Here is a 25010-nt window from a genome sequence, read left to right as displayed (position 1 = left end):
CCAAATCCAAGTAATTAATTAAATTCAAATGTGTTTCCGTTAGCATCTCGCCGTGGCCCAATGGTTAAAACCATCGCACTTTTTTTTTCACTCTTTAATTTCTAACTTTGCCTCAACGGTTCGGGTTCGATCCTCATACTTACCTACCAAAACATTTTTTTTTTATTTTAACCCCCCCACCGGAGTTTCCACACACACCTCCAAACACCTAGGCAACGCCGGGTACCCCTCGCTAGTCAAAAATAAAACTTGTGAGTTTATTCGAATTTTTTTTTTTTTTTTTTGTCGTTTTTGTAATGAGGTCTGTTCGCTCAGCATAGGATGACGATTTTCGTTGAATTAAAAAGAAAAATAGTAAAAATTATGAATTGATTAGAGTACGTTGTTTTCATGGTCGTTTTACTTAATGAATTTCACATGCTTGGTATAATCTGATGGCTTACATTGTTCGTCGAGGGAGACTCACAGAAAAACAGGATGTAAACTGCAGATTGAGTTCACAACTCTCTCTCTTTCCAAGGATATTTTTTATAATGAAAAAAAAAACAAAAAAAAAACAGTTAGCCATGTTAATTCCTCCTTATAAAAATCTTAAATTTTGTGGGTTTTTTTTTTTTTGTGCGGGGCTAAACAAATTGAGCCATAGCAATGCATGGCCGGGTACAGCTAGTGCTAACATATGTAAAACTTATTAATATGTTAGCCATTTAAATTCACATATTTATTGTATAAGAAAAATATATTAGCTTAGTGGACATCTAAATACATAAATCTGTATATCTATAAAAGTGAAATTGTCTGTGTCTATTTCCCTACCAAATTACTCTGTCAATTTTCAGTCTACAGAGTCGAGATTTGACTTAAGAGGTATTGAGATTTGGGAAAATCTTTTTAAGCAGTTTTCGGCCAGCAATTTGACAGTCAAGGGATCAAAGTTCAACGATTTGACCTTTGAAAACTCTACCAAACTCCTCCGCTAATTTTGGGCCTAAACACTTGAAATTTTAGATGTAGATTACTTGGACATGCATCAAACATTTTAATTTGATTTAAGCCTAAAACAATAAATTTTAAAGGGTCAAAATTGGGACCAAAGTTTAAAAAAATTTGACTTCCACAGTCTCTACCAAATAATTCAACCAATAGATTTGAAATTTTACATAAAGTGTATTCAGACATAGAGCAAGCATTTTAATTTGCTTTTGGCCGAAAATTTGGCTATCAAGGGGTCAATGTTAAAAAGATTTGATCTTTGCGGTTTCTAGCAAATTATTCAGACAATTTTGAGTCTAAACATTTGAAATTTTACATAAAGGGTATTAAAACATGCGGCAAGCTTTTTAATCAGTTTTTAAAGATGAAAGTTGACCTTTGCAGTCTCTACCAAACTCCTCTGCCAATTTTTAGGTCTAAACATTATACTTGAAATTTTAGATATAAGTTACCTGGACATGAGTCAAACTTTTTAATATATATATATATATATATATATATATATATACACAAAGTTATGAACAGTACATAGAGCCTGAGCAAAGCCGGGTTGAACTGCTAGTATTTTAAAATAATAAATATATTTTTTGTGAAGATATTAAAATCTAACAAAACAATAGCAAAGATGTTACTTCCATTATTCATATTTAACACTTTTGGTCATTCATCAAATTTACACAGTGACGACATCACAGATTTTGTGAAAAAAAAAAAAATATCGATTTTGCAAAAAGAAATATAGGTCCCTAGTGAACAAACATCTTGCAAACCAAATCTTCATCCAGGTTTCCCCACCACTCCATCCTATTTTAAATTGATATATTTAAGAATCTATACAGTAAACTTTTAATTGTACATATTTTCATTATTTTTAATTTTGGTTAGTAAGAGAAGAAATAAAATAAATGTTTCTTTGAAGGTCAACAAGTAACCCCCTCCTCCAAACAAAAACAAGGAAACTGATAAATTTTTATACTAAATCATTTTATGATATTTTAACGTTTGAAAAGAATTTTGAAACATTTAAACTGTTGAATAAAAAGTTATTACTGGCTCTAAAGTTCATGTATCAAGATTGAAAAAAATTTAAGCTATTTGCATGTGTGTGGGCAGAATATTAAATTATCTCCCTTGGATTCAATGCAGAGTTTCTACCTGAGGCTGTGTTTCCACAAGGTAGACAGAATGTCTTCTATTGTTTGGAACTAAGAAAACTTGGCATGCATAAAAGTGAGAACAATTTTCTCCCTTTCTGGTTGATCTTTCAAAGCTATCAGACATTGTCTGACCGGCTGGCCATCTTTACATTGTCTTCACAAACTTTGAAGCCGTATCGATTGAGTAAGTCTTCTAGTAACAGTTACATAGACTCCCAGAACAATACAAATAAAAATATTTACTTTGTTAGTGTGGAAAAGATTGTTTACAAATGTCTTCCCTATCTACGACTTTGGTAGCATAATTTTTCTCATTGTGTTTGGGATATTGCTATATTTGCATAGCATATGTAGTACTACTTTACGTTGTTCTTTTTCTTTTTTATACTCACCTTTACCACAAACAAGGCATGTCGCCACTAATTGAGTCCGTGCCTAGGAAAGATTACCAAAACGGTTGTTTACATTACATTTAAACTTCTGCATATCAGTAGAGTCAGAAAAGCAGGTAGCAGGAAGGGAATTCCAAAGTCTAGCTGTTCGAGAGAAGAACCTGTTAGAGTAGAAAGCTTTCTGGCATTTAGGAACCTCAACAGTGACGGGGTGTAATCTTGTTGCTAAGAGGGTTTGTCGGGGATATGTACGTTGAGGGGGCACAAATGCAATGAGTTCATCAGAGCACATTCCATTAAAATACTTGTAAAACAGGCACAGATGCAACATTGCAGCGATGGGACAGGGGTTGAAGCCTAGTTGACAAAGTGGACCTATTAGATTAGAGACTCTTTTTTTCTTATGAGTGGTTTTCTAGCATGATAGAGGGAGCCCACCTTCCTTGCAGCAGCCTTAACAATGTCCTCAATGTATTTTCTCCAGTTCATATTTCATGTGAATGGTAAGCTAAGGAGTTGGAAGAATTCTCAGGTAGGGTGTTATTTTTTTGTATCCGTATTTTATGTTTGTATTCAAACTATTCATGCTAGATTAAGTGTGTATGTATAGTAATGCACAAATCACATTTTGCATAATAGTGTGTTTACTAATGAGCTGGGAGACCAGGGTTCAATCCTCTGTTGAGTCCTGCCAAATAATTAAAAAATCTGACTTATGCTCCCTAGCTAAACACTTTGGATTATAAGATGGGAATCGAGGGTAAGTGGATTAAGTGATACCCTCCCCTGCACCTTGGTGTAGTATGAGAGACATTCTACAAATGTCTGCTATTTTTTTATGCCGCTCAAATATTATGATAACATGTATTCATTACCTGAAAGTTTCATCACTTTGTTGCAGATATTGACAGTGTGAGACTAAGAAAGCAACCCCCTGTCATGAACCTGTGTCAGAAGCAGAGACAACGTGCATTGAGAATGATGGTGGCTGTAGAAAGATAAATTCTGTAGAACAAAAGGTGGCTCGTTTTTATGGTATCACACCCATCTTCATAGCTCTTCAACTTTTTGAGTTATAAAAATAGGAGGTTTTACTTTTTGGAACAACTTTCATAGATAATGCAAAGGAATCATTTGGGTTACCCTGTACTATTGTTGACCACTTTTGTAAATTTTTTTCACTATTAGTTTTTCTATTTTTCCAATGATCACGTGTTATTCACGATAACAGAACACACAAAATGTCATCATCGTGTAGGGCAAAAGATATATTCAAACACACAATTGTCAGAAAGGTTAAAACTACAGTATGAAATATTCATTAGTTTTCAAATCTAATACTTTTCTAAACGGAGATTAAAACATTACTTTAACAAAATTAGTTATAATTGTATAACAATTTGGATTAATTAAATGTAGAATGAATAGAGCTGTGACAACAGCATATTCTTTTTACTGTTTTAATTCTTGAGTAGATATCTGTTAATGTTTTATATAGACTGATGTGGTTCTTACTTGATTGTGTCTTATTGTGTCGGATATATACTTGAGAGTAAAAAGAATGAAAAGAATATTCTGTTGTCACAGCCCTAATAATGACTGAAAAGTACTGTAATAATTAAATTTAACTTTAAAAAATAATTGATGATTAAATAAACAAATTTGCTATGATTTTACTTTTTTTTTTAATTGTTTTGAAATTCATACTTGGATTCTTTACACTATTCTTCTCATCTTGAGTGTTACATTTATTTCTGTCGAGGTAACCTCCAACCTTCTTTTTTTGCAAATTACTTGGGACTTCTGCCGTCATACATTATAAAAAGAGAGCATGCTAGCCCCGGGGATTAAATAAAGGGTTCTATTTGAAATTCTGTGCAGATTCCAGAGTCTGACAAAAAGATTCAGGAGTTCAACAAGATACACCTGCCGAAACGTTGTGCAAATAATAGTACTTGTTGAACTCTAGAATCTGCACAGAATTTCTAAATGAAACCCTTTTTATTTTTTTTTTTCAATTCATGGAGATAGCATGCTCTCTTTTCATCAGCTATGACTGGGTATAAGTCCTAATTTGCAATTTGGATTTGGAGTATTGCCTGCACTGAGGATTGAACCTTCAAAATGACCTAACTTTAAAAAGACATAGCGTGTAAATAAAACAGGAACATTTTACCATTTTTGGTCTAGCGGTACCTCAGAGTGTCTGCATGAATGTCTAAAAGTAAAAAAACCTGATGCCGTATCAGCCACATCAGTTTTTTTTACCTTATATTATTAGGGTGATGGGACAACACAACTGTCAATTAAAAAGTAAGGCACTTTCTTCTTTCTGTGGGAGACCATTGAGCAAGGTTGAGAATCCACTTCAGTCCCTCAATTAGGATAATGAAGTCATGGAAAGCAGGTGATTTATGTTATATGGAAGAAATCTTGAATAATTCTGGAATAATGGTTTCATATTTCATGTGCTAAGTAGAAGATTCCTTTGAGTACAATGGTCAAGACAATCGCCCAGTATGGGCACTGCTTGGACTGAAAGAAACTGCAACCTACTATTGGTAGAGCTGCAAAGAAAGCTATGGCAATGTATTGGACACTTAATTCAAGAAACAGCGTGAATAGGGTGTTGAATACTGAACAACAATGAATTCATTAATTCGTTTGTGGAGAAAGATTGATGGAAATTCATAATCATCAATGCTATACACTTAAATAAATGAACAATATGTGAAAAATTCCAAAATTGTATAAAATCATATAGAAACCTTAATTTCTGAGCAAGTCTTATGGCATATTTTGGATTCCTATTTAAGGAATAGCTAAGCTGAGTGAATTTCCAGAGTCACATCATGTTCTGAACTGAAAATATTCAAGAAAATGTAATTATTAAAATGTCGCCGTGTAGCATTTTGCATGATTTATGCGAAATAAAAAAAAAAATACTCTAAATCAGCAATTGCTTGGACTTACATGTTCAAATTTTCAAAATTTCTTAGTTTTTATGATGTTCATCTGTGGTGCAAGTTGCAACAAAATCTGAGGATATGAGTTTCAAAATCTTAAATTTCTGGATGATTTGACATAGAATTACCCATGTGTAAAAAAAAAATGACCTAGAATTACCCATGTATATAAAAAAATGACCTGGAATTACCCATGTGTAAAAAAAAAAAAATGACCTGGAATTACCCATGTATATAAAAAAAATGACCTGGAATTACCCATGTATATAAAAAAAATGACCTGGAATTACCCATGTATATAAAAAAAATGACCTGGAATTACCCATGTATATAAAAAAAATGACCTGGAATTACCCATGTATATAAAAAAAATGACCTGGAATTACCCATGTATATAAAAAATGACAAAGTTATAAAAAGAAATTGAAAGTATTTATAAGATTTAAATTTCAACATTTCATAAGAAATTAATTCAAAACCGATTTTTTATTTATTTTTTTTCTTACTGCAATATTTTTTCATTGAATTGTCTTTCCGTAATCAAATACTTTATTACACAAAATTAAGACAAAAAACGCGGTGTGTGTATGCGAGGAGAGGGTGCGGTAATAATCTAAATATAAATGAATGTAAAAAGACTCGCATGCAACACAAGGTAGATAGAGCTAGTGTTTTAATGATTGATTAATTACATTTTAATATTTTTATCAGGTTTGCTTTTAATTCATAAAATTTTCTATATTATTCGGTCCTTGCCACCTAAGCAATGCTTAGAAGTGTTGTTAGAGATTGTGCAACTCTTGCTTTACTATAAACTTCTTGTTAACTGGATGCCTATTTCAGAAAGTATCCATTGTTTTTTGTTTTTTTTTAGCTGAACCAGCTTGTCATTATGGTATCCATTGTTTCGTTGCCATAATTAAAATATCACCCAATAAAGTAACTACTCTCTTTATCTATATATGTAGATTGGTAAAATCAACACACAAAATAACCTAACCCTCTTTTAAAGGCCAATCTACTCATGTTTTTCAAAAAGTTATTTAATCCACCCTTTTGCTGTAGTGTGAATGTGCTCAACAGCTTTAAATAAAAAAAATTTCCCCCTCGTCTTTCAAACTAATGATACATCCCCAGGAGTTTGTGAACGCCATGCTGACAGTTTTACAACTTTTTTATACTGAAAAAATTTTTTTTTTTCATTTCATTTTACAGAGCAAGATAAAACAATTTTCATGAGATAAAAACTTATATCATTTGAATTCTTCAGACTACTGTTTTCGTCTTATTTGCACAACGTTCCAGCAGGTGTATCTTGTTGAACTCCTGAATCTTTTTGTCAAACTCTGAAATCTGCACAGAATTTCAAACAGAACCCTTTATTTAATCCCCGGAGCTAGCATGCTACTTTTTATAATGTATGACGGCAAAATCCCAAGTAATTTGCAATTGTATTTTGGGTGTCGCCCGTACCGAGGATTGAATGTTCAACCGCCAGAAAAATGTAACGTTTACAACTGCATTTCACCAAGTACTCTATCCACTGTGCCATGAGTCCAGAGTTCATAGGTTACATCGACCGAAACTTTGTGCAAATAATGCTCAAGATGAGAACAGTAGTCTGATTAATAAAAAAAAATACGAATAATCAATCCTTATCTCAAAAATTCAGAAATGTAATTAAAACGTTGTCCTCATTAACTTAAAATATCTGTTCTTGCCTCAGTCGTCAGAGAAACAATCCTTTTTTGGAAGATAATTTACATAATTACCATTCAAACAATGCCATATATATATATATATATATATGCTTCAAATGACATAATGTTTGAAATTGTCCGAATGATCACGAAGCAATTGTAACAAATATGAAAATACACAACATGATGCTCTCATTTTGATCTTTATTGTCTTGATTTTGTAAATATATATATATATATATATAATTGTATGGACGATAGAAAGTTGACGATAGGTTAATTTTTAGCAGTCTCATAATTCTTGCTATCCTTATTTTGTCCTTTCTTGAGACTTAGTTACACACCATCAAAGCCAACGTCAAGCCTACTTCTGGTGTTTAGATCTACAGTGTTTGCTGCTGGTCCCGGAACTGGTTGCCGATAACTCTCTTGGCAGCTGTGGACAGTTGTGTGGTTTGTGTTCATACGGATCACTGTATGTTCTATGAGAGGAGCCAGCTTAATCCATCCTAGGTGAATGTTACCTTGTCAAATCGAGTCACACTCCATGAGGTATTTTTCTGACAAAGGGGAAAGTATTGCTATTTTCTAGGTTAGAATCTATCCATAAAACATTTAGTTTGTTAGTTTTTGACTTTGAAATGGTATTTTTTTTTCTGTTAGCTTTTTACATCAAGTGGTTTCATTCATTGTCTGGAACAATTTCTGTATAAATGTGTATGTATATTATATCTGATCTCCATGAACCCCTTCCGCAATGCAGTCACGTTTGAGATTGGTATATACATTCCACTCTAAGCAGTACATTTCTTAGCAGGAGGCAAACTGAATGCCCATACAGTAGAATTACAGTGGCCCTAGGATACAGTATTTTTCAGGTTACTATGTGGAATGTTATGTTTTTTTGGCCGCTAGTTATGGTATTTGCCTCGCCTTACGTTGTTATTTATAATGTTATTTGATTATATTATATATGTGTATTATATACTGTACTGTATTTTGTTTCTAATTTTTAATGCCGTATCCCAGGGTTCTACTGTACATACAAGGCAATGGCTAAATATGTGGAAAATGACATCCAGTCTGTAGTAGAATGCGGCCAAAAATGGAAGATTATATTTGATGCTAACTAGACAAAACTCCTTTCTTTGAACCACCCTAAGAAACTTTTCCAACCATCTAATCTCATGGCCGAAAGCAATGATATTTCTGACAAAAAGAAAAGAATAGCAGCCTTCCTAAGAGTTAAACATCTTAACTCCTCTGGCTGATATTTTCTGACAACATGAAATGGAATAAGTCCATAGAACATGCTGTCATATCTGCTACAGAGAAAGTAGATGCTCTCTACTGAGCTAGAAAACGTATCACACTTGTTAGTATCCTATATCTTATAAAGCCACCACTTGCCGTGCATAGAGCGTTATTGCCACATTTGAGCTAGTGCACGAATCCTAACCCCTTCCTCTTCCGGGCAGAGTGCACAAAAAGATTTTCTGTCCAAATATGCTTCATACTCTCTGCCAAGCTTCAACCACTGTTACATCACTTCAGTGTTGTGTCCTTGTGCTTGTTTTACGAGTACTTCAGTGTAAATGCATGGAGAATTTGCTGCACTTGTACCCCTCTCAATGTAAATAGTTCTACCCCACTCAACGCAGCAAAATCTTACCTCTTCACCTTACAAATCTCTAGACACCAGAAGATTTTCTACTCTAATAGCTTCTTTCCTCAAACCGCTCACCTTTGTAATCTACTTCCTGATCACCTGACAGTACAAATATGAAGAAATTTAAATGTAATGTGAACAAGTATCTTGTTGCTTAACCCTCCACCCATGAAACCCCTATAAATATGGCCCCTATCACACCAGCCTATTACGATTCAGTGACAATATGCCTTATTTGAGAATTATCTCCAACCCACCTGTGTAAAATAAGAATTGGTTCTGATAGTTTTCTGGAGGTTGAAGATTCATGTTTTACTACAAGGTGGTCCGATAAGTATCGCCCTAAAGAAAACAACACTACAGTTTTATTTTAAAACTTTTACTGAAAAAATCAATTCAGGTAACTTAATTATGTAGTAGAATTGACATCTATTCAATGTAGTCGTCTTCAGCTTCAATCACCACCTCGATACAGGTCTGAAATTGGGAGCATGCCTTTTCCATAAGTGTCAGCAGTAGCTTAATGAATACTCGGCAGATGATGGCGATCAGGCTGGCTTTGGTGTTGTGGGAGGTTATGCTGGTGATGTTCTCAACATATGACCAAACAAAGTAGTTTAGGCCGGAGGAGAGGGGAGCCAGTGAAAGAGTGCTACAAAGTCGTAGCACTCCTGAAACCAAGCCTTGATCTCTTGGGAATTGCGGGCCAGTGCAGAGTCCTGCTGCCACACCCAGGGTCTGTTAGCGGCCACCTGATTTCACCAGGGGATCACTACACTCTTCAGCACATCCAGGTACACTTTAGTGTTGACTTGCAAGCCAACTTCGAAGATGTGAGTGGACATGATGTGGCCCTCACTTGAAACCACACAAAGACCATAACCATAGCCGCAACTTTGTTTTCATCACCCTGGGCACATCCCTGTTATCTGGATTTGCATTTTGAAGGTGCTGGCAATGGTCCTGTTGTCATAACTTGGTTGGATTGGTAGAGAGCATGAGTTGTACAGCAGCACATTCTCCGATCTCACTTGTTGAACATTGTGTCACTTTCAAATATGATAGGAGGCTCCTACCGCTCTTGGGATTTGTACACAACTGGCTAATAAAAAAACAGATTTCATCAAACGGAAATGGAATCGTGTGATCTTTTCTAATGGGAAAATTTTATCATTCCACCCTGTACTATCTGATACTTAACGAAATGTAAATAATTGTAACAAATAGCAATAATTAATTTATTATTTTGGAGATTGAACGTTCAATTTTGACTGTAGGCGATAATAACTGAGAATAACTTAATAATTAACATTTCTTTCTAGTCATGGCTGACGAAACAAGAACAATCTGCCCTGTGGATTAAATAAAGAGGAACAGTTCCAAACTCTGTATAGTTTCCTTCAGTTTGATATTAAGATTTCATTGTTTGATAAGATGCCCCTGAAGAAGGCCGGAGGAGGAGTGGTACATCATTCAAAACACTGTAAAATGTAACAACTAAATGTGTAGCAAGTGTTTAAACACAGTTCATTCTACAGAAATATTTACATCAAACGCGCACATGACCTCGTGTCTAACCTCAATAGAAATAAAATAACAACCACGATGCAGTTCAAATAATCTACTTTTATCGTTTGATTTCACTTAAGAAATCTTGTCTCAAGAATTTTTTTCTTTTTTGTCTTTTTAGGTTCATGGGTCAAGATGCCAGATTTTCTTTCATCCTCTTCTTTTCAGTGTTTTCTTTTAGCCTTGTCCTCGGTTTATTTGTCATCCAAGCAAGTTACGCATGGCACAATTACCAGGTACGTAAGCCATTTTTTTTTTTTTCTTTTCTTTAAAATCTGGCCTGTAGAGTCGTAGGATCAAAAACTCTAATCTGACTTTGAACAAATAAATCTTTCATTCGTAATAATTTCTATGTGCTATGTTTGGGCTCCTTTTACTCTCTAGAGACAATGGACATTCCCTGATACTCACGAGAGTTTCTTTCTCTTGCCTTTTTTTATATTAGCTTATTGAATCATTTGTATTTTTCAAACTACTGTTCTCTTGAACTTCTATTATCTTGAGTGTTATTTTCACAATGTTTCGGACGATCTAACCTCTGACCTTTTTTAAGTGTATCTTGTCGAACTTGGGAATCTTTTTGTCATACTCAAGAATCTGTGCACGGACTTTTGAATTCTTTAATCCATTGGAGTAACATATTCTCATTCCATCAGTCACACCTGACGATGGCTGGAGATTACATCGAGAGAAACATAGCTCATCAAAAACTCCAGTCATAGTGCTCAAAAAGCTTCAACTGAAACTAGCTCCCATACTTACAAAGCTGTTTAAATGTTGCTTTAAGAAGAAATGTATTCTAACACCCTGGAAAACTTCATCAGTCTGCCCCATATTTAAAAATTCCAGAGATTGGTCATCTCCCTCTCAGTACAGACCAATCAGTCTTCTGTGCATCATGAGTAAGTTGCTGGAATCTGTAATAAACAGAAGTGGTCAACCACCTCAGCAAAAATAACCTGCTCAGTGACATGTAATATGGTTTACGTTCTGCGAGATCTACAGCTGATGTACTGTCATATCACACAGGGTTAGTAAATCTCACAACAGGGACTTCATTTCGAGAGCAATAAGAGCTATTGCTCTAGAAACAAGGGCTTCTGTGACATCAAGGTCTACTTCACAAGATCACCAGTTATGGAATAGCTAAAAATGTCCTTAGAATTATTAAATCATTTCTCTCTCCTAGGTTCATAAGATTAGTCGCTGATGAGCAGAAATCAGAAACTCATTGTATTAATGTTGGTGTCGTTCAAGATTCCATCCTGGGCCCAACTCTCTTCTTGATTTTTATCAATGATCTCCCAAATCACATTCTTAGATCATTCATAGATGTTTATGCAGACAACACCACAATCTATGGCAACACTTCAAAGGCTAACAATGACCAAAATCTTTCTAATTCTCTCTCTTCTGATCTTGAGAACGTAGTGCAATGGAGAAAAGGTGGCAGGTTAATTCTGATTCATCGAAAACCAAGTCTTTTCATCATAATTGCCTTGACCCCCATCATGCCCCAATTGAAATGAATGACTTTCGAATTGGGAAAGCTCCATGTCTTGACAAGCTTCTTGGACTGACCTTCACTTCTGATCTGAAATGGAACACATACATCAGATCTGTTGCCAAGATTGCTGGTAAAATGGTTGGATCACTCTACCACTCCAGTAGATATCTCACTGCCAATGCGATCCTCTATCTGTATAAGAGCCAGGTATGCTCTAAAACGGATTACTGTTGCCATATCTGGGTAGGAGCTGCTTGGCTTGCCTTATCCAGCGTTGATAGTTCAAAATGGATTTTAAAACCTAGTAGATGATGCCTTTTTTTCTTCCCTGCAACCCCTGCTCTATCAGTATTTTCATCGCAAGTACTTGACTGAGCTCCAATTAATGACCCCCCCCCCATTGCCAAACTTTTACAAAAAAAACACTCGACTAGCTACAATCACTATATACCATTTCTCCCACTTTCTATCTGTGCTAAAATCTAAACGTTGATTCCAGGAACAAAACTTCTTTCCCAGAGCTGCCTGCCTGTGGAACACTGTTCCGCTGGCCTGCTTCCTGTTTGAATGCAACATAGCAGCCTTCAAATCCCATGTAAACAAGTTCTTGTTGTGCTGTCCCCATCAATAATTAAGTTCTATCCAGTTTGCGCAATTAACAATTACTATAATATGACCTTATATTCATTAACCAAGATCCTCAAGTGGCCTTTGGGCCTTAAGTGGTGACTCCCAAGTAAAAAAAAAAAAACATTGTGGAAATAACATTCAAGATAAGAATGCTAGTTCAAAGAATCCAAATAATAGAAATAATCAATCCTTGTCTTCACTTAATATTTTGATCGTGTCTTATAAATAAAGTAAAGGTAGTTTTTTTTTTTCCTTTCAAGTTCTATATGATGCATGTGGCTGTTCTGTTGTAGAAAATTAATAAAGATTGATCACTTTGATTTTGCAAAAAGAACTATAAAATTGTGTGCTGAAAAAATATTATATTCTGTATTTTCAGCTGTTTCAGTCAAAATATCATTTAAACTTGCTGTAAAAAAAACTTCACTGCTTAAAAGTTCATAAAATTAACATATTTAAAAATTTTATTTTCTTGCCAAGCATATAAAGATTTTTAAGATTGGATGAGAATATGCAAGAAATTTCAAATCTGTCAACGATAACATTTTACTTTGGAAAACAATGACAAAAGAACAAAGAGAAAATATTGTTTTAAATAGGATCCCCAATAACCTATTTAAAAAAAAAAAAAAAAAATTTCTAGCCTTAAATGATCCTTTAGTGGTTGATAGGCCATTAAACACAACCAACAGACAAACCTCGATTAGTTGCACAACCAATTCTTGAGAATTTAGTAAATGTGATTAATAGTTAAAAGCAGTATATCTGGATACATACCTTTCCAAGGGTAAAGCCAAATTTCACCTTCCTCCCTAACAATGATATCACGTTATTTCTATTATTAGGAATTCCTGCATCTTATGATGCAAAATGTGGCACAATGAAGAGCGCCACTTTTGGAGGAGCTGGGGGCTTCTATATTAATGAACCTTGTGCCTAACTTGTCTGTGAGGTGCAGATGTGTTAAGCACGTGCTTGTGATTTTGAAAATGTCAGAATATATCAATCTGGGATGACTCGAGTCATCGAGTTAAAATATTCAACCAAGTTAAAATGATTTGTGACCCTAGAAAACGAAAGGTCAAATCCACAGAACCTATCATCGAGGCATACAAAAAACAAAACAATATTTACACATTATGTATGAATATCTCTCTTTCTCTCATTTGATCTCTTTCTCTGTTTCTCTTTCACTTTTTGCGTTCTTTCACTCCCCGTTCTCTCTCTTGCAATGGAGAAGAGGGGAATTGAATTGTAATTCTTTTGTCTTAAACAGTTGAAACTTGGATTTTGCATGCACCAGGCAGATATAGTAGTTTGGTGCACACGCAATGGGTCAACTGAATATTCTCCCTCATTGTTGTTTAAAAGAAATTATATATTTTCATAAAAATGCATTTGTTTGCTATTTCTGTACAAGCATTCGATTTCAGCCTGCAATCCCTGCCATTAACGATGATGATGGAAATGTTTCCTGTGACGACGCAATAAAGACTAGAGAAGCGACTCCTGCTAGCTGGTTATAACTGACGACATCTCGACCCGTTCTGTTGAAGTTTCCATGTGCCTCGTGTTAGATATCGTTTATTCCCCCGGTAAGCTCGTTGCGTGCTCAAGACGTTCCTCAACCAAGTAACACTCCCCAGGAACGATAGTGTCATAAAAGTATATAATCATGTTCAATCTAAAGCCAGATCTACAGCATTTATCCAGTTTTTAGCTGTTACAATCAAATAATTCTTAATTGTTTGTTTCAAATTCATTTTTGGTCTTCCTCTCCACATTTTATCATGCTATATTTTTGTATCATATCACAGGAAGCGAATATAATAAAGCTACAATACATTCTCTATAAATTGTTCCTCAAAATAACTAGATTCGGCATTAAATAACCTGAAAAAGATTGATATGCCGTAAAACAAAAACAACCAACCAACAGAAAGCGAATATAATAAAGCTACAATGCATTCTTTATAATGCCATCGATTTTCAAGTAAATATATAAACTACTAAAGCTCTTGATTTTGGCAGTGCTTTTGCTAACATTCAATAAATCTTAAAAACATTAGATAACAGAATATAATTTTTTTTTGTCTCTTTATCATTTACTGGCAGGGGTACCTGGCAATGCCGGGGTCTGGCGAGGTGTATGTGGTGTAAATCAAAACGATAATAAAAGGGAAAATAAAGAATAACCGAACAAAGTAACCCGGTTTAAAAATTTTTTTTTTTTTTAAATTGGAAAAACAAAAAAAAACTGAACATGACGGAAAATAAAAAATAATCGGAAACTTTTTTAAAAAAAAAACCAGCATACATGACAGAAAAATATAAAAAAGAAAAATAAAGTATAAGCGAACAAAAAAATGGCATAACTAACCCTATTCAAATATTACAACTTTAAAAATCGAAAAAAGAAAAAAAGTCCGATGTGTTGGTGTGAACGTGTAACCTTAAGATAACTACGCTGTCACTATAACCATTGCTCTATGATTGCATTAGCGAAGTAAGGTTTTTTTTTTTCTATTTAAATTAATTCAAGTAAGAATGTTTTTCGCGCATGTATGTTTGACTATTGATTTTTTTTTGCTACCCTCCCTCATTGCCAACGTGTATTTCTATAGGAAATAATTGACCGTTTTGTTTTTTAATTTTCACATATTATTCGACTGAAACTTTCAGACGGTACCGATTTTCACCCAGTCCGATGTTGCTGATAAAAGTTTTAGACATACATACAAACATACATACATTTAAACAGACAGGTGAGATTTATATAATAGATTACTGAAAAATGTTTAAGAATTATAGTAATTGAGCATAAAACCAGACTCTAACTTTCAAACATGCTGGTAGGTGGTACCCGTGTCTGTCAATTGAGGTATGGAAGCACAAAATGGATACAATTTTTAAATATGTTTTATGTTTATTTTTTTCACCGCTTTATAATAAAAATATATAAAAATACGTAAACTTTTTTATCAATGATTTTATTTTGTTATCGCATATCTTTTCAGATAACTGTTTGTTTAATATTTTATATATTTTGTCAAACTATTTAGACATTTTAAAAATATATTTATTTACAGAAACAAGAATAAAACAATGAATATGTCACATTTTTTACAGTTTTAACAGTTTCAAAAAGCTGGGACAAGATCAAAGTGTAGTATCTGTTCTTCAGATGCTGCACTTCAATTTCTTGTTCTCTGTCAGTGGAGGAGAAATCCTTCACGACTGAGACAATTTTTATTTTTGTTCCTTTTCTCCACGTTAAAAAAACGACCCTGGGGAGGCATTGTAAATAGGAACAGTTTCAAAAAGCTGAGTGTGCAACAGAAAATAGTGTAACAGTTTTAAAATGTTAAAAACCATTAAATTCAAACAACATAATAAGTACGAATCCAGTAGATGATGTTGCGGAAATATTTATTTTGAAATTTGTGATGATCGTAATAAATTGTGCAGGTTTAAGTAAAGTATATTTAAATAAAAATGTAACTATATTTGAAAAAACAAAAACCAAAACGTAAATATGTTTGAAAAAATATAGTAACAAAAAAAAAAAATCTTTATATTTTGCCCAAATATATAAGTAAGCAGTTTTGAAAAATAACAGAAGTATTCTATCCATTTTGTGCTTCCATACCTCAGTTGAGAGACGTGGACGCCACTTGCCGGCATGTTTGAAAGTTATGGTCTGGTTTTATGCACAATTACCAGAATTATTATCTTCTTCAAAAAGAGAACATAAACGTCAGAGTAACACGATAAGGGAGGTAACTCTATTCTTTATTTGGCAATTAGATTTCTTAGGTTAGGCTTCAGGAATTCTTCGAACATGTGTACACATAAGCCCATGCAAATGCCTATGACGTGTGTGTGTCTGTGTTTCTCACCTCTGCATGACTTGCAAATCATTATTTTTACTATAAATCAATTATTTATTGAAATAAAAACGACAATAACATAAAATTATAATAATTTTTAAGTCCTACTTATATTTAATTTCCAAATTAAATTCATCAAAATGCATTTTGATACGTTCATAACCAAGTCAGTCATTTAAATTTTTTAATAATGGAGAGGAGAATTACTTGATTCAATCAAAAAAATGTATATCAAAATGTATTTCGATATTTTCATATCCAAGTCAACCATTTGAATTAATATTTCAGAGGAGAATTATTAGGTTGATGCAAAAATGTTTTTTAACGTTTAACTTCAAAAGATCACAACTCCTTTCATAATAAACTTTATTAATTGAAATAAGAACCATTAGAATCGACATATTTTTGCCAACAAGAAACAAGCTTATTCATCTCATTAGCATAGAAATCTAAAGTTCTGGAAGCAATGAAGTCATTGAAGGCCAATTCAGCATCATCTCGGCTTTTAAAGCATTTTTCGCGCAGGAAATTGTCGATGCTTTAAAAAGTGATAATTAGTGGGTGAGAAGTCCAGTGAATATGGTGGATGAGACAGTCTTGTAGCCTAATTCGTTCAGCTTCTGCAGGGTCAGTTGAGCAACATGCGGGCGAATGTTGTCATGGAGGAGAATTGGTCACTTCATAGTGACCAATCTCGGGCACATACGTTGGAGCTTCTGGTGCATTTCATCAGTTTTTTTTGTTTTTTTTTTACATGGGGGTCACCACTTCTCAAGGCCCGAAGGCCACTCAGGGATAAGGGTTATTGTATGTACAGTAATCAATGAGATAGTATTGTAGTAATCATTAGTATTGGGGGTTTTGATAGTGTCTTACTTAAGGGGGCGGTTTGTCAGGAGTTTGTTTATGTTGGACTTGAAGACGTCTAAGTTGTAGTCAGGTGGGAAACAGGCAAGCGGCAGAAAGTCCCACTGGCGTGCAGTTCTAAGAAAAAAGCTTTGCTCATGGAATCTACGTTTGGATTTAGGCTCAGATAAAGAGTGGGGAAAATTATTGACAGTAGTTTCAGCCAGACGAGTGTTTCTCGTGAAAGATTGGCGAGGGGGAACGAAGGATTGGAGCTTAGACGAGCACCTGCCATGAAAATAACGATAAAACAAAGACAGGCTCGCAACGTCTCTTCTGTGGGAGAGAGGTTGCAGAGAAGAGAAAAGGGCATCCCCCACTAAACCACGAAGTCTATTTTGTACTCTGTCAAGGCAGGATAGGCTGTTTTTAGCAGCTCCTGCCCAGATGTGGCAGCAGTACTCCATCCTTGGACGTACTTCGCTTTTATACAGATAGAGAATTGCATTAGTAGTGAGATATCTTCTGGAGCGGTAGAAGGATCCCACCATTTTCCCAGTGTCCCTGGCAACAGATTTGATGTACGTGTTCCATTTCAGATCAGGAGTAAAGGTCAAACCCAGAAGCTTGTCAAAACATGGAGCCTCCCCAAGACGAGAGCCATCCATTTCAATTGATGCCAGATGGGGATCAGAGCGTTGATGATGTAAAGATAGAAGCTTGGTTTTGGATGCATTAAAAGTGACCAGCCACCTCTTCCCCCATTGTACCACGCGCTCAAGATCAGAGGAGAGAGAATTAGAGAGAATTTTGTCATTTACGGCCTTTGATGTGTTGCCATAGATGGTCGTGTCATCAGCATAGATGTCAACGAATGATTTAAGTATGTGTTTTGGGAGATCATTGATGTAGATCAGGAAGAGAGTTGGGCCCAGGATGGACCCCTGGGGGACTCCAGCATTAATACTGTGGGCCTCAGATTTCTGCCCATCAACCACTACTCTTATGAACCTATCAGAGAGAAATGATTTAATGATTGAGAAAACATTTCCAGTATACCGTAGCTGGACGAGATGACCTCAGGTCCATTGATGATGGTTGGGATAGAACGCATGCTTCTGTTCAGGATCCTGTTTGCTATTTGCCAAAACTGGTGGGAACCAAGCCGCTGCTCAGCTACTTTGGATTTAACAGAATGAGCATATAGCTCTCTTGCATGTTTTATTACTCTTTTACAGTGGTTGCTGGCAGTCCTTTAAGCAGCTTTAGTCTCAGTACATCTATTACGTTGGTAGGTATGGAAAAAGTGACTTCTGTGCGCGATGGCAGCAGCACATTCAGGGGAGAACTATGGCTGGCTGTTAGGTTTTTGCTGGAATTTTTTGATGGTATGAATCGGTCTATGCCTACAATTAACCATTCGGTCAGGTCTGAGACTATAGAGGACACATCCTTTTTAAACATGGAATGCAGAGGTAGGTCAGATATGAATGTACGGAAGCTATCCCAGTCAGCCATAGAGTATCGATATACAGTACAATGGAGAGGTATGTCTGAAGACTTATTACATTTCATTTTTATCTTAACTGCTACAACAGAGTGGTCAGAGGATCCCAGAGGTTACTTCTTTGCTGTAATCATTTCGCCTAGATTCAAGAAGCTGTGATGGATAAGACTGGCCACAGACCTTAACCTTTTTTTGGTGCAATTTCAGCTTTGGGAAGTGTTTTAGAGCTTCTCTGGCATCCAACCACTGTGCTGAACATTGCTGGTTGTCATAGAAGACCAACTTCTCATCACACGTCACAATCCGCTCGAGAAATGGGTTGTTTTTCTTGCACAGGAGGAGTGTAGCAGACCACTCAAAACAACAATTTTTTTTGATTATCGTTCAATTCCAACTATTTTGACTTTCCTATTTGCGACTGTTTAGTGGTCGATCTTGATTTCAACAGCAACTTCTCATGTGGTTTTGCAAGGATCGGCTTCAATTAAGGCTTTCAAATGTTCGTTATCAACTGCAGTCAGCCGTCTACAACTGTCTTCATCTTTGAGGCTCTCGTCACTATTGCAAAATTTCTTGAACCACTGTTTTGCCACACATTTGTTAGTGGATCCTGGGCCAAACACATCATTGATATCACAAGCTGTTTCAGCAGCTTTTCCACCTAGTTTGGACTGGAACAAGAAAATCGTGTGGATTTGAATTTTGTCCATGCTGTTGTAAAGCCTGCAAAAAAATGAATGAAGAGATTGAGAATGGTAACGAATAATATGCTCCAAAATGATATATAACATGGCTATATATATAAATGAATTTATTCGGAAATCTATATATAAAGCAAAAATGTATGTTTGGATGTCTGCTAAAAACTTTCGACAGACACGACGAAAATTCACAAACTCGGTATCACATCGAAGCTTCATCCTTTGCTCGAAAAATATCGAAAAATTGGCCAAAAACGTTAACTTTTTCCCACCGAAATCGACAATTTTTGACAGGGGGGAGTGTCAACAAAAACGGTCCTCTTGTGACAATGACCGATTCTACGCATGCGTCAGATGATGTCATGATCTGATTTACTTTAAATAGTAGAAAAACCGAACAAATTTCATGTACGTCGCTTTAGCTCAGTTTGTTAAGACCTTGGTTCATTATCTAAATGTTTTGGGTTCGAATCGTGGTGCGAGTTTTTTTTTTTTTTTTCTTTTTTTTCGATTTTTAAATTTAAATATTGAACCAGTGTTATTAAACCATTTTTCACGTAACATTCGTTTTTCTGCTTTTTTTTTTTTTTTTTTTTTTTTTTTTTTTTACTTCGCTTATTCTTAGCGACACCCAAAAACGCCAGAGTACCCACCGATTTTTTAAATTTTAATATCGAAACAGGCTTATTTAAAGCCATTTCTCATATGTTCGTTTTTCTGTTGTCATCGTTCGTTTGCCTTACGTTAGTTTTTTTTTTTGTGTTTTTTTTTTTTTTTTTTTTTTTACTTCGCTTTAATTTACCCGTTCGAGATATTTTTTGATCGCCGCGTAGCGGGGAAAACAGAAACTGGCTTTCAGCGCAAAACTAGGTCAAACATCACGCAACTTGACGTTGTCGCACCTGCTAATTTTGGTTTAGAAACGTCAACTTAACACACTTATCAATTTATCTATTCCCATGGTCCAGATGGTTAAGTCGCAGGTTTTTTTCCTCATTTCCTTTCCACCTACGCTTCAAAGGTTCGGGGTTCAAGCCTACTTTTATACTAAAATTATTTTTTTTCTTTTACACCTCCAAACAACCAGCCAACGTTTTTTTTTTTTTTTTTTTTTTTTTTTTAATCTAACTAACTAACACGCACCTCCAAACACTCGGGCAACGCCGGGTACCCCCCCCCCCCCCCGCTTGTCATATATAAAACTAACATGTTAGAAAACGATATTGTTTTTGCATCAACCTAATACTTGATGATTCTTCAGAGTTTGAGAAGAATTTGAAAGCATTTAAATTGTCGAATAGAAATTAATTTCTGGCTTTAAAATTAGTTTTGGGAGCTATTTACATGTAATACTAAAATAAATTATGATTACAACCTGGTTACATTGACATATAACATTAGATTTGGTACGATTGATAATTTAATGATTAAACAATAAATAGATTTATCTTTCTAAATCATGAAAAAACAATTAAAATGAAGGTAAAAATGTTGCTGGGCAATTCGAGGTAGGGACAGCTAGTATATGTCTCTATATATAAAGTTAGGTATGTGCATGTGTTTTTATATTTGTATGCACAGACTTCACTCCTAAACTAATTAACCGGTTATTTTAAAACGACTGGTAGGCGCAAGTGTAGATAATGTTAGCTGTATTTACATGGTGGAACGATAAAATTGTCACCCTAAAGAAAACATTAACATATTTTAAAACTTTTATTGAAAAAAATCAATTCAGGTAACTTGATTCGGTAATACAGCTGACATTTAGTCAATGTAGCTGCTTTCAGTCTTAATCACCGCCTCGACAAAGGTCCAGAACTAAGAGCATGCCTTATCCACAAGCACCGGTGAGAGCTCAACGAATACTCAGCAGATGCTGGCAATCAGGCTGGCTTTGGTGTTGTAGGAGGTCATGTTGGTGATGTTCTCAAAGTAGTCCACTGAGAGAAGGGTACAAAGTCATAGCATTCCTTCTGAAGACAAGCCTGGGTTTACTTGGACTTGTGGGCTGATGCAGAGTCCTGCTGCCATACTTAGGGTCTGTCTGATTGCACCAGAGGATCACCACACTCTTCGACACATCCAGGTACACTTTATTGTTGACTTTTAAGCCGACTTCGAAGATGTGATGCAGCGTGATGTGGCCCTCACTTGAAACCACACCAAAGACCATAACCAGAAACTTTGTTGAGCTGTGCCCTCAAGCGTTGAACCGTCTGGAGTTGCATTTTGAGGGTGCTGGCAATGTTCTGTTTTCATAACTTGGATCTGTAGAGATCATGAGTTGTACAGTGGCGCATCTCTGATCTCGCTCGTTAAACATTGTGTTACTTTCAGGCATGATAGAAGACTCCTACTACTCTTGGGATTTTTTACACAACTGACCAACTAGTAGATGGTCTACAGCAAAAATGAAAACCAGTTTTCATCAAATGGAAATGGAATCCTGCCGTCTTTTCTAGTGCAACAATTTTATTGTTCCACCCTGTAGTTCAATTTAGTTTTATGCAAACGGGACAAAGAGGGGATGGAAACCCTTTGTAAAAATTCGGATGCCCTTGTGAAATTTTAATCATGATTAATAGATATCAGTTATTAAATATTCCCTAAATTTCAGTTTCTTTTGAATATTTTAAAGGAGTTTTAGAGGCGTAATATGTACACAACCTCGTATTTGAAAAATTGGTTATAGTCAACTAACCTAAACTTCTAGTGTGATTGCTACCGGAAGTTGTGACAAACAAATCAGGTTCCTCATTTCTATTGTGCTTCAGTATTTCTATTATGAAGCAATTTATTGAAATAAAATATAAGAAAAAGAACATTATTGAAAAATATACAAAAATTAACAAAATTATATAAATAACTTCGACTCAGTAGATTGCAGAAGCTTTTGGTATATAATATGCCACAATGTCTTCCTAGCCAAGCTTCTCAACCTCCTCAAGGCATACTACGTGCACTTCCGAACTAGAGTGAAGTGCTATGGGGAAGAATCCGGCTCCTTTGTGGTCCAAACCAATGTCTGCCAACGTTGCATGCTCTCCCCTATTCAGTTCAACTGCATCATTGACTGGATCACTGATCTTGACTTTGCCAAGGATGCTGCGATCCTTGGCGAGTCCTACGCGGAGGTCCAGCACGCACTCAACAAAGTCAGTCACATGACCAAAATGTTGGAATGGAAATCAACGCTTCTAAGACAAAAATTCTCTCTGGTACATTCCCCCCACCTGACTGTGGCTGTAATACTTGATGGTGAAGCTGTGGAAGAGGGTGAAAGCTTCAAATACTTTGACGCCAATTTTGCAGCCACCGGTCAAGCAAAAGACAGAATCATCACCTGTATCAACTGGCTAGAGCAGCCTTCGTCCGTCTTCAAAAACGACTCTGGTCTCACTAGGAGATAAGATTTTCCATGAAGGTGCGAAGAATCTATGAGGTCATGATCAGAACAATTCTTCTCGATCAATGTGAGACCTGGCCACTGCACAGACAGGATCTTCATAAACTTGAAATCTTCGATCACTACTGTCTCTGCCACATCCTGCACGTTCACCTCTCCGATTGGCTCCCTAACTCAACCATACATGCTAGATGTAACGCCCTTGGCCTGGAGGAAACTCTGCTGAAAAGGAGATTCCAATGGTTCAGTCACGTGCTGCACAGGTTGGGGAGATAAGTTTGTCTGTCAATTGGTGGCGTCCAAGACACCCACTGATTGGAAGAAGCACCAAGATGGTCAACCTAAGACTTGGCTCACAACAGTCAAAGCAGATATGGAGATCATGTCCAATCCTCGAAATTTTGGTGTCCGTCACTGGAGCCATGAATGGCTGGATCACTGACGGGGATGGATGGCTTTGACGCGAGATGCAGTAAACACCATTGGAGAGGGCTTAACCTATCCTGAGTGAATGCCGCTACAAGTAAGTAAGTAAATAAAAAAAGAATGATCAGAAAAGCATAATAAGAAAAAAAAAAAAGAGTACATGCATAGTGATGATATAGGCATGAGAGAACTGATTTGCCTTGTTACCGTTTCTGAAAGCCACTACGTCAGAAGTTAGGAAATAAATTAGCTGACTATAAAACTTAACTTAATAAATATAATAAATAAAAATAATAAAATATAACTTAAAAATCTATCTGATTTGCATTAAATTTGATCCATAGTCATTTGACACAAGATTCCCTGAATTTTAATTTTCTAAGCTGAAAATCTCTACTATTCTATATAAAAATGACTTTGTGTGCGTGTTCCGAAACAGCTGAGCCTATCTTTTGCAAATTTCACACAAAAGCTAATTTATATATCTGGCAGTGTTCTTAGATATGTTTCGTACAGAAATTCATCCGATAAGTATCAAAAATTTAAAAAATCCAACCTTAAAAATAGTCTTTCTTTTATAGATAAAAAAGAAGTTATACAGAGAATATTTTACGTTGCATCTGAAAGGGAGATAATAAAATCTCAACAAATCCTTTTTTCTTAAAATAAAAACAGATTTAGTCATCTGGAGATATAGCTCAGAGTAGAGCATTCGACTTCAGATCGAAAGATTCCACATTCAAACCCTAGTGTACCTCACCCTCTATATATATAAAAGCGAAAATGTGTGTATGTATGTATGTATGTGTTTTCGCTTTTTGTGTATGTCTACAAAAGGCTTTTTTCGCCGTGATTCTCGGTTGGCTCGCTCCTTCTTAAAACTTTTTATATGCTGTCTAAATAATAATATCTACGACTAAGGAACTCGGGTCGCAGCTATCTTTAATTTACCCGACTTTTACAAGCTATTTTCGAGATAGTTTTTGATTGCCACATAGCGAGGAAAACAGAATCGCCCGACAAATATCGAAAAATTGGCCAAAAACATTAATTCCTTCACCCTAAACTGGACCCTTTTCTACCAGGAGGGGGTGCCGAAAAAATCGTTCCTTCATTTTCTCTCCTCCTGCTACTATGACAATGACGTCATGTTTGACCTGGAAAATGTTGACGTTAGTTTAAACCACCTTCAAGTGTTTTTAAAGGTTTAATTTTATCCGTTCTCAATTGTATGTCCCTTTGGCATAGGGGTAACTAACGTGTCAGGCTTTTTTTTTTTTCCGTATTAGGCTCGATGTTTCGGGTTCGAGCCTATCTTCCTACCTAAACTTTTTTTCCTCTTTTACACCTTTTTCCTTTCTTTTACGTTTGTTTGCGGTTTTGCTTTGTTTTGATTTTTCCAATTTTTTTTTTACATTGTGCTTTTTTTTATAATATTAAAACAGGGTCACCCTCTCCTACATACACACCTCCAAACACCTGGGCAACGCCGGGTACCCCCGCTAGTCTATCTATATATATAAAAGGCAAAATGTGTGTGACCATTTCATGTATATCTTCAAAAGGCTTTTCTCGCACATGGTTCTGAGGTCATTACTATCGCTTAAAACTGTTTATATAGGTCCTATATAATAATATCTAGGAATTA

The 25010-nt window shown here is 35.5% G+C and overlaps 1 protein-coding gene across 2 annotated transcripts in view; it reads left to right on the top strand.

Moving 5' to 3' along the window:
• LOC145243918 (uncharacterized) overlaps positions 1-25010 on the top strand; it is a 48492-nt gene that overhangs the window by 11622 nt on the left and 11860 nt on the right. Inside the window, exons 2-3 of one of the 2 annotated variants that reach the window (XM_080107031.1) lie at positions 10568-10682; positions 14017-14779. In XM_080107031.1, the coding sequence (XP_079963157.1) occupies positions 10568-10682; positions 14017-14109 (208 nt within the window). In that variant the 3' untranslated portion in view covers positions 14110-14779. Of the gene's footprint in view, positions 1-10567; positions 10683-14016; positions 14780-25010 lie in introns of those variants that run through there. The other variant, XM_080107030.1, reaches the window with a different exon arrangement.

This window comes from Euprymna scolopes, chromosome 22, assembly GCF_053919585.1.
Source record: "Euprymna scolopes isolate OS-2025 chromosome 22, ASM5391958v1, whole genome shotgun sequence".
NCBI lineage: Eukaryota > Metazoa > Mollusca > Cephalopoda > Sepiida > Sepiolidae > Euprymna > Euprymna scolopes.
The sequence above is the reverse complement of the archived record's forward strand: the minus strand, read 5'-3'. Positions and strand labels throughout refer to the sequence as shown.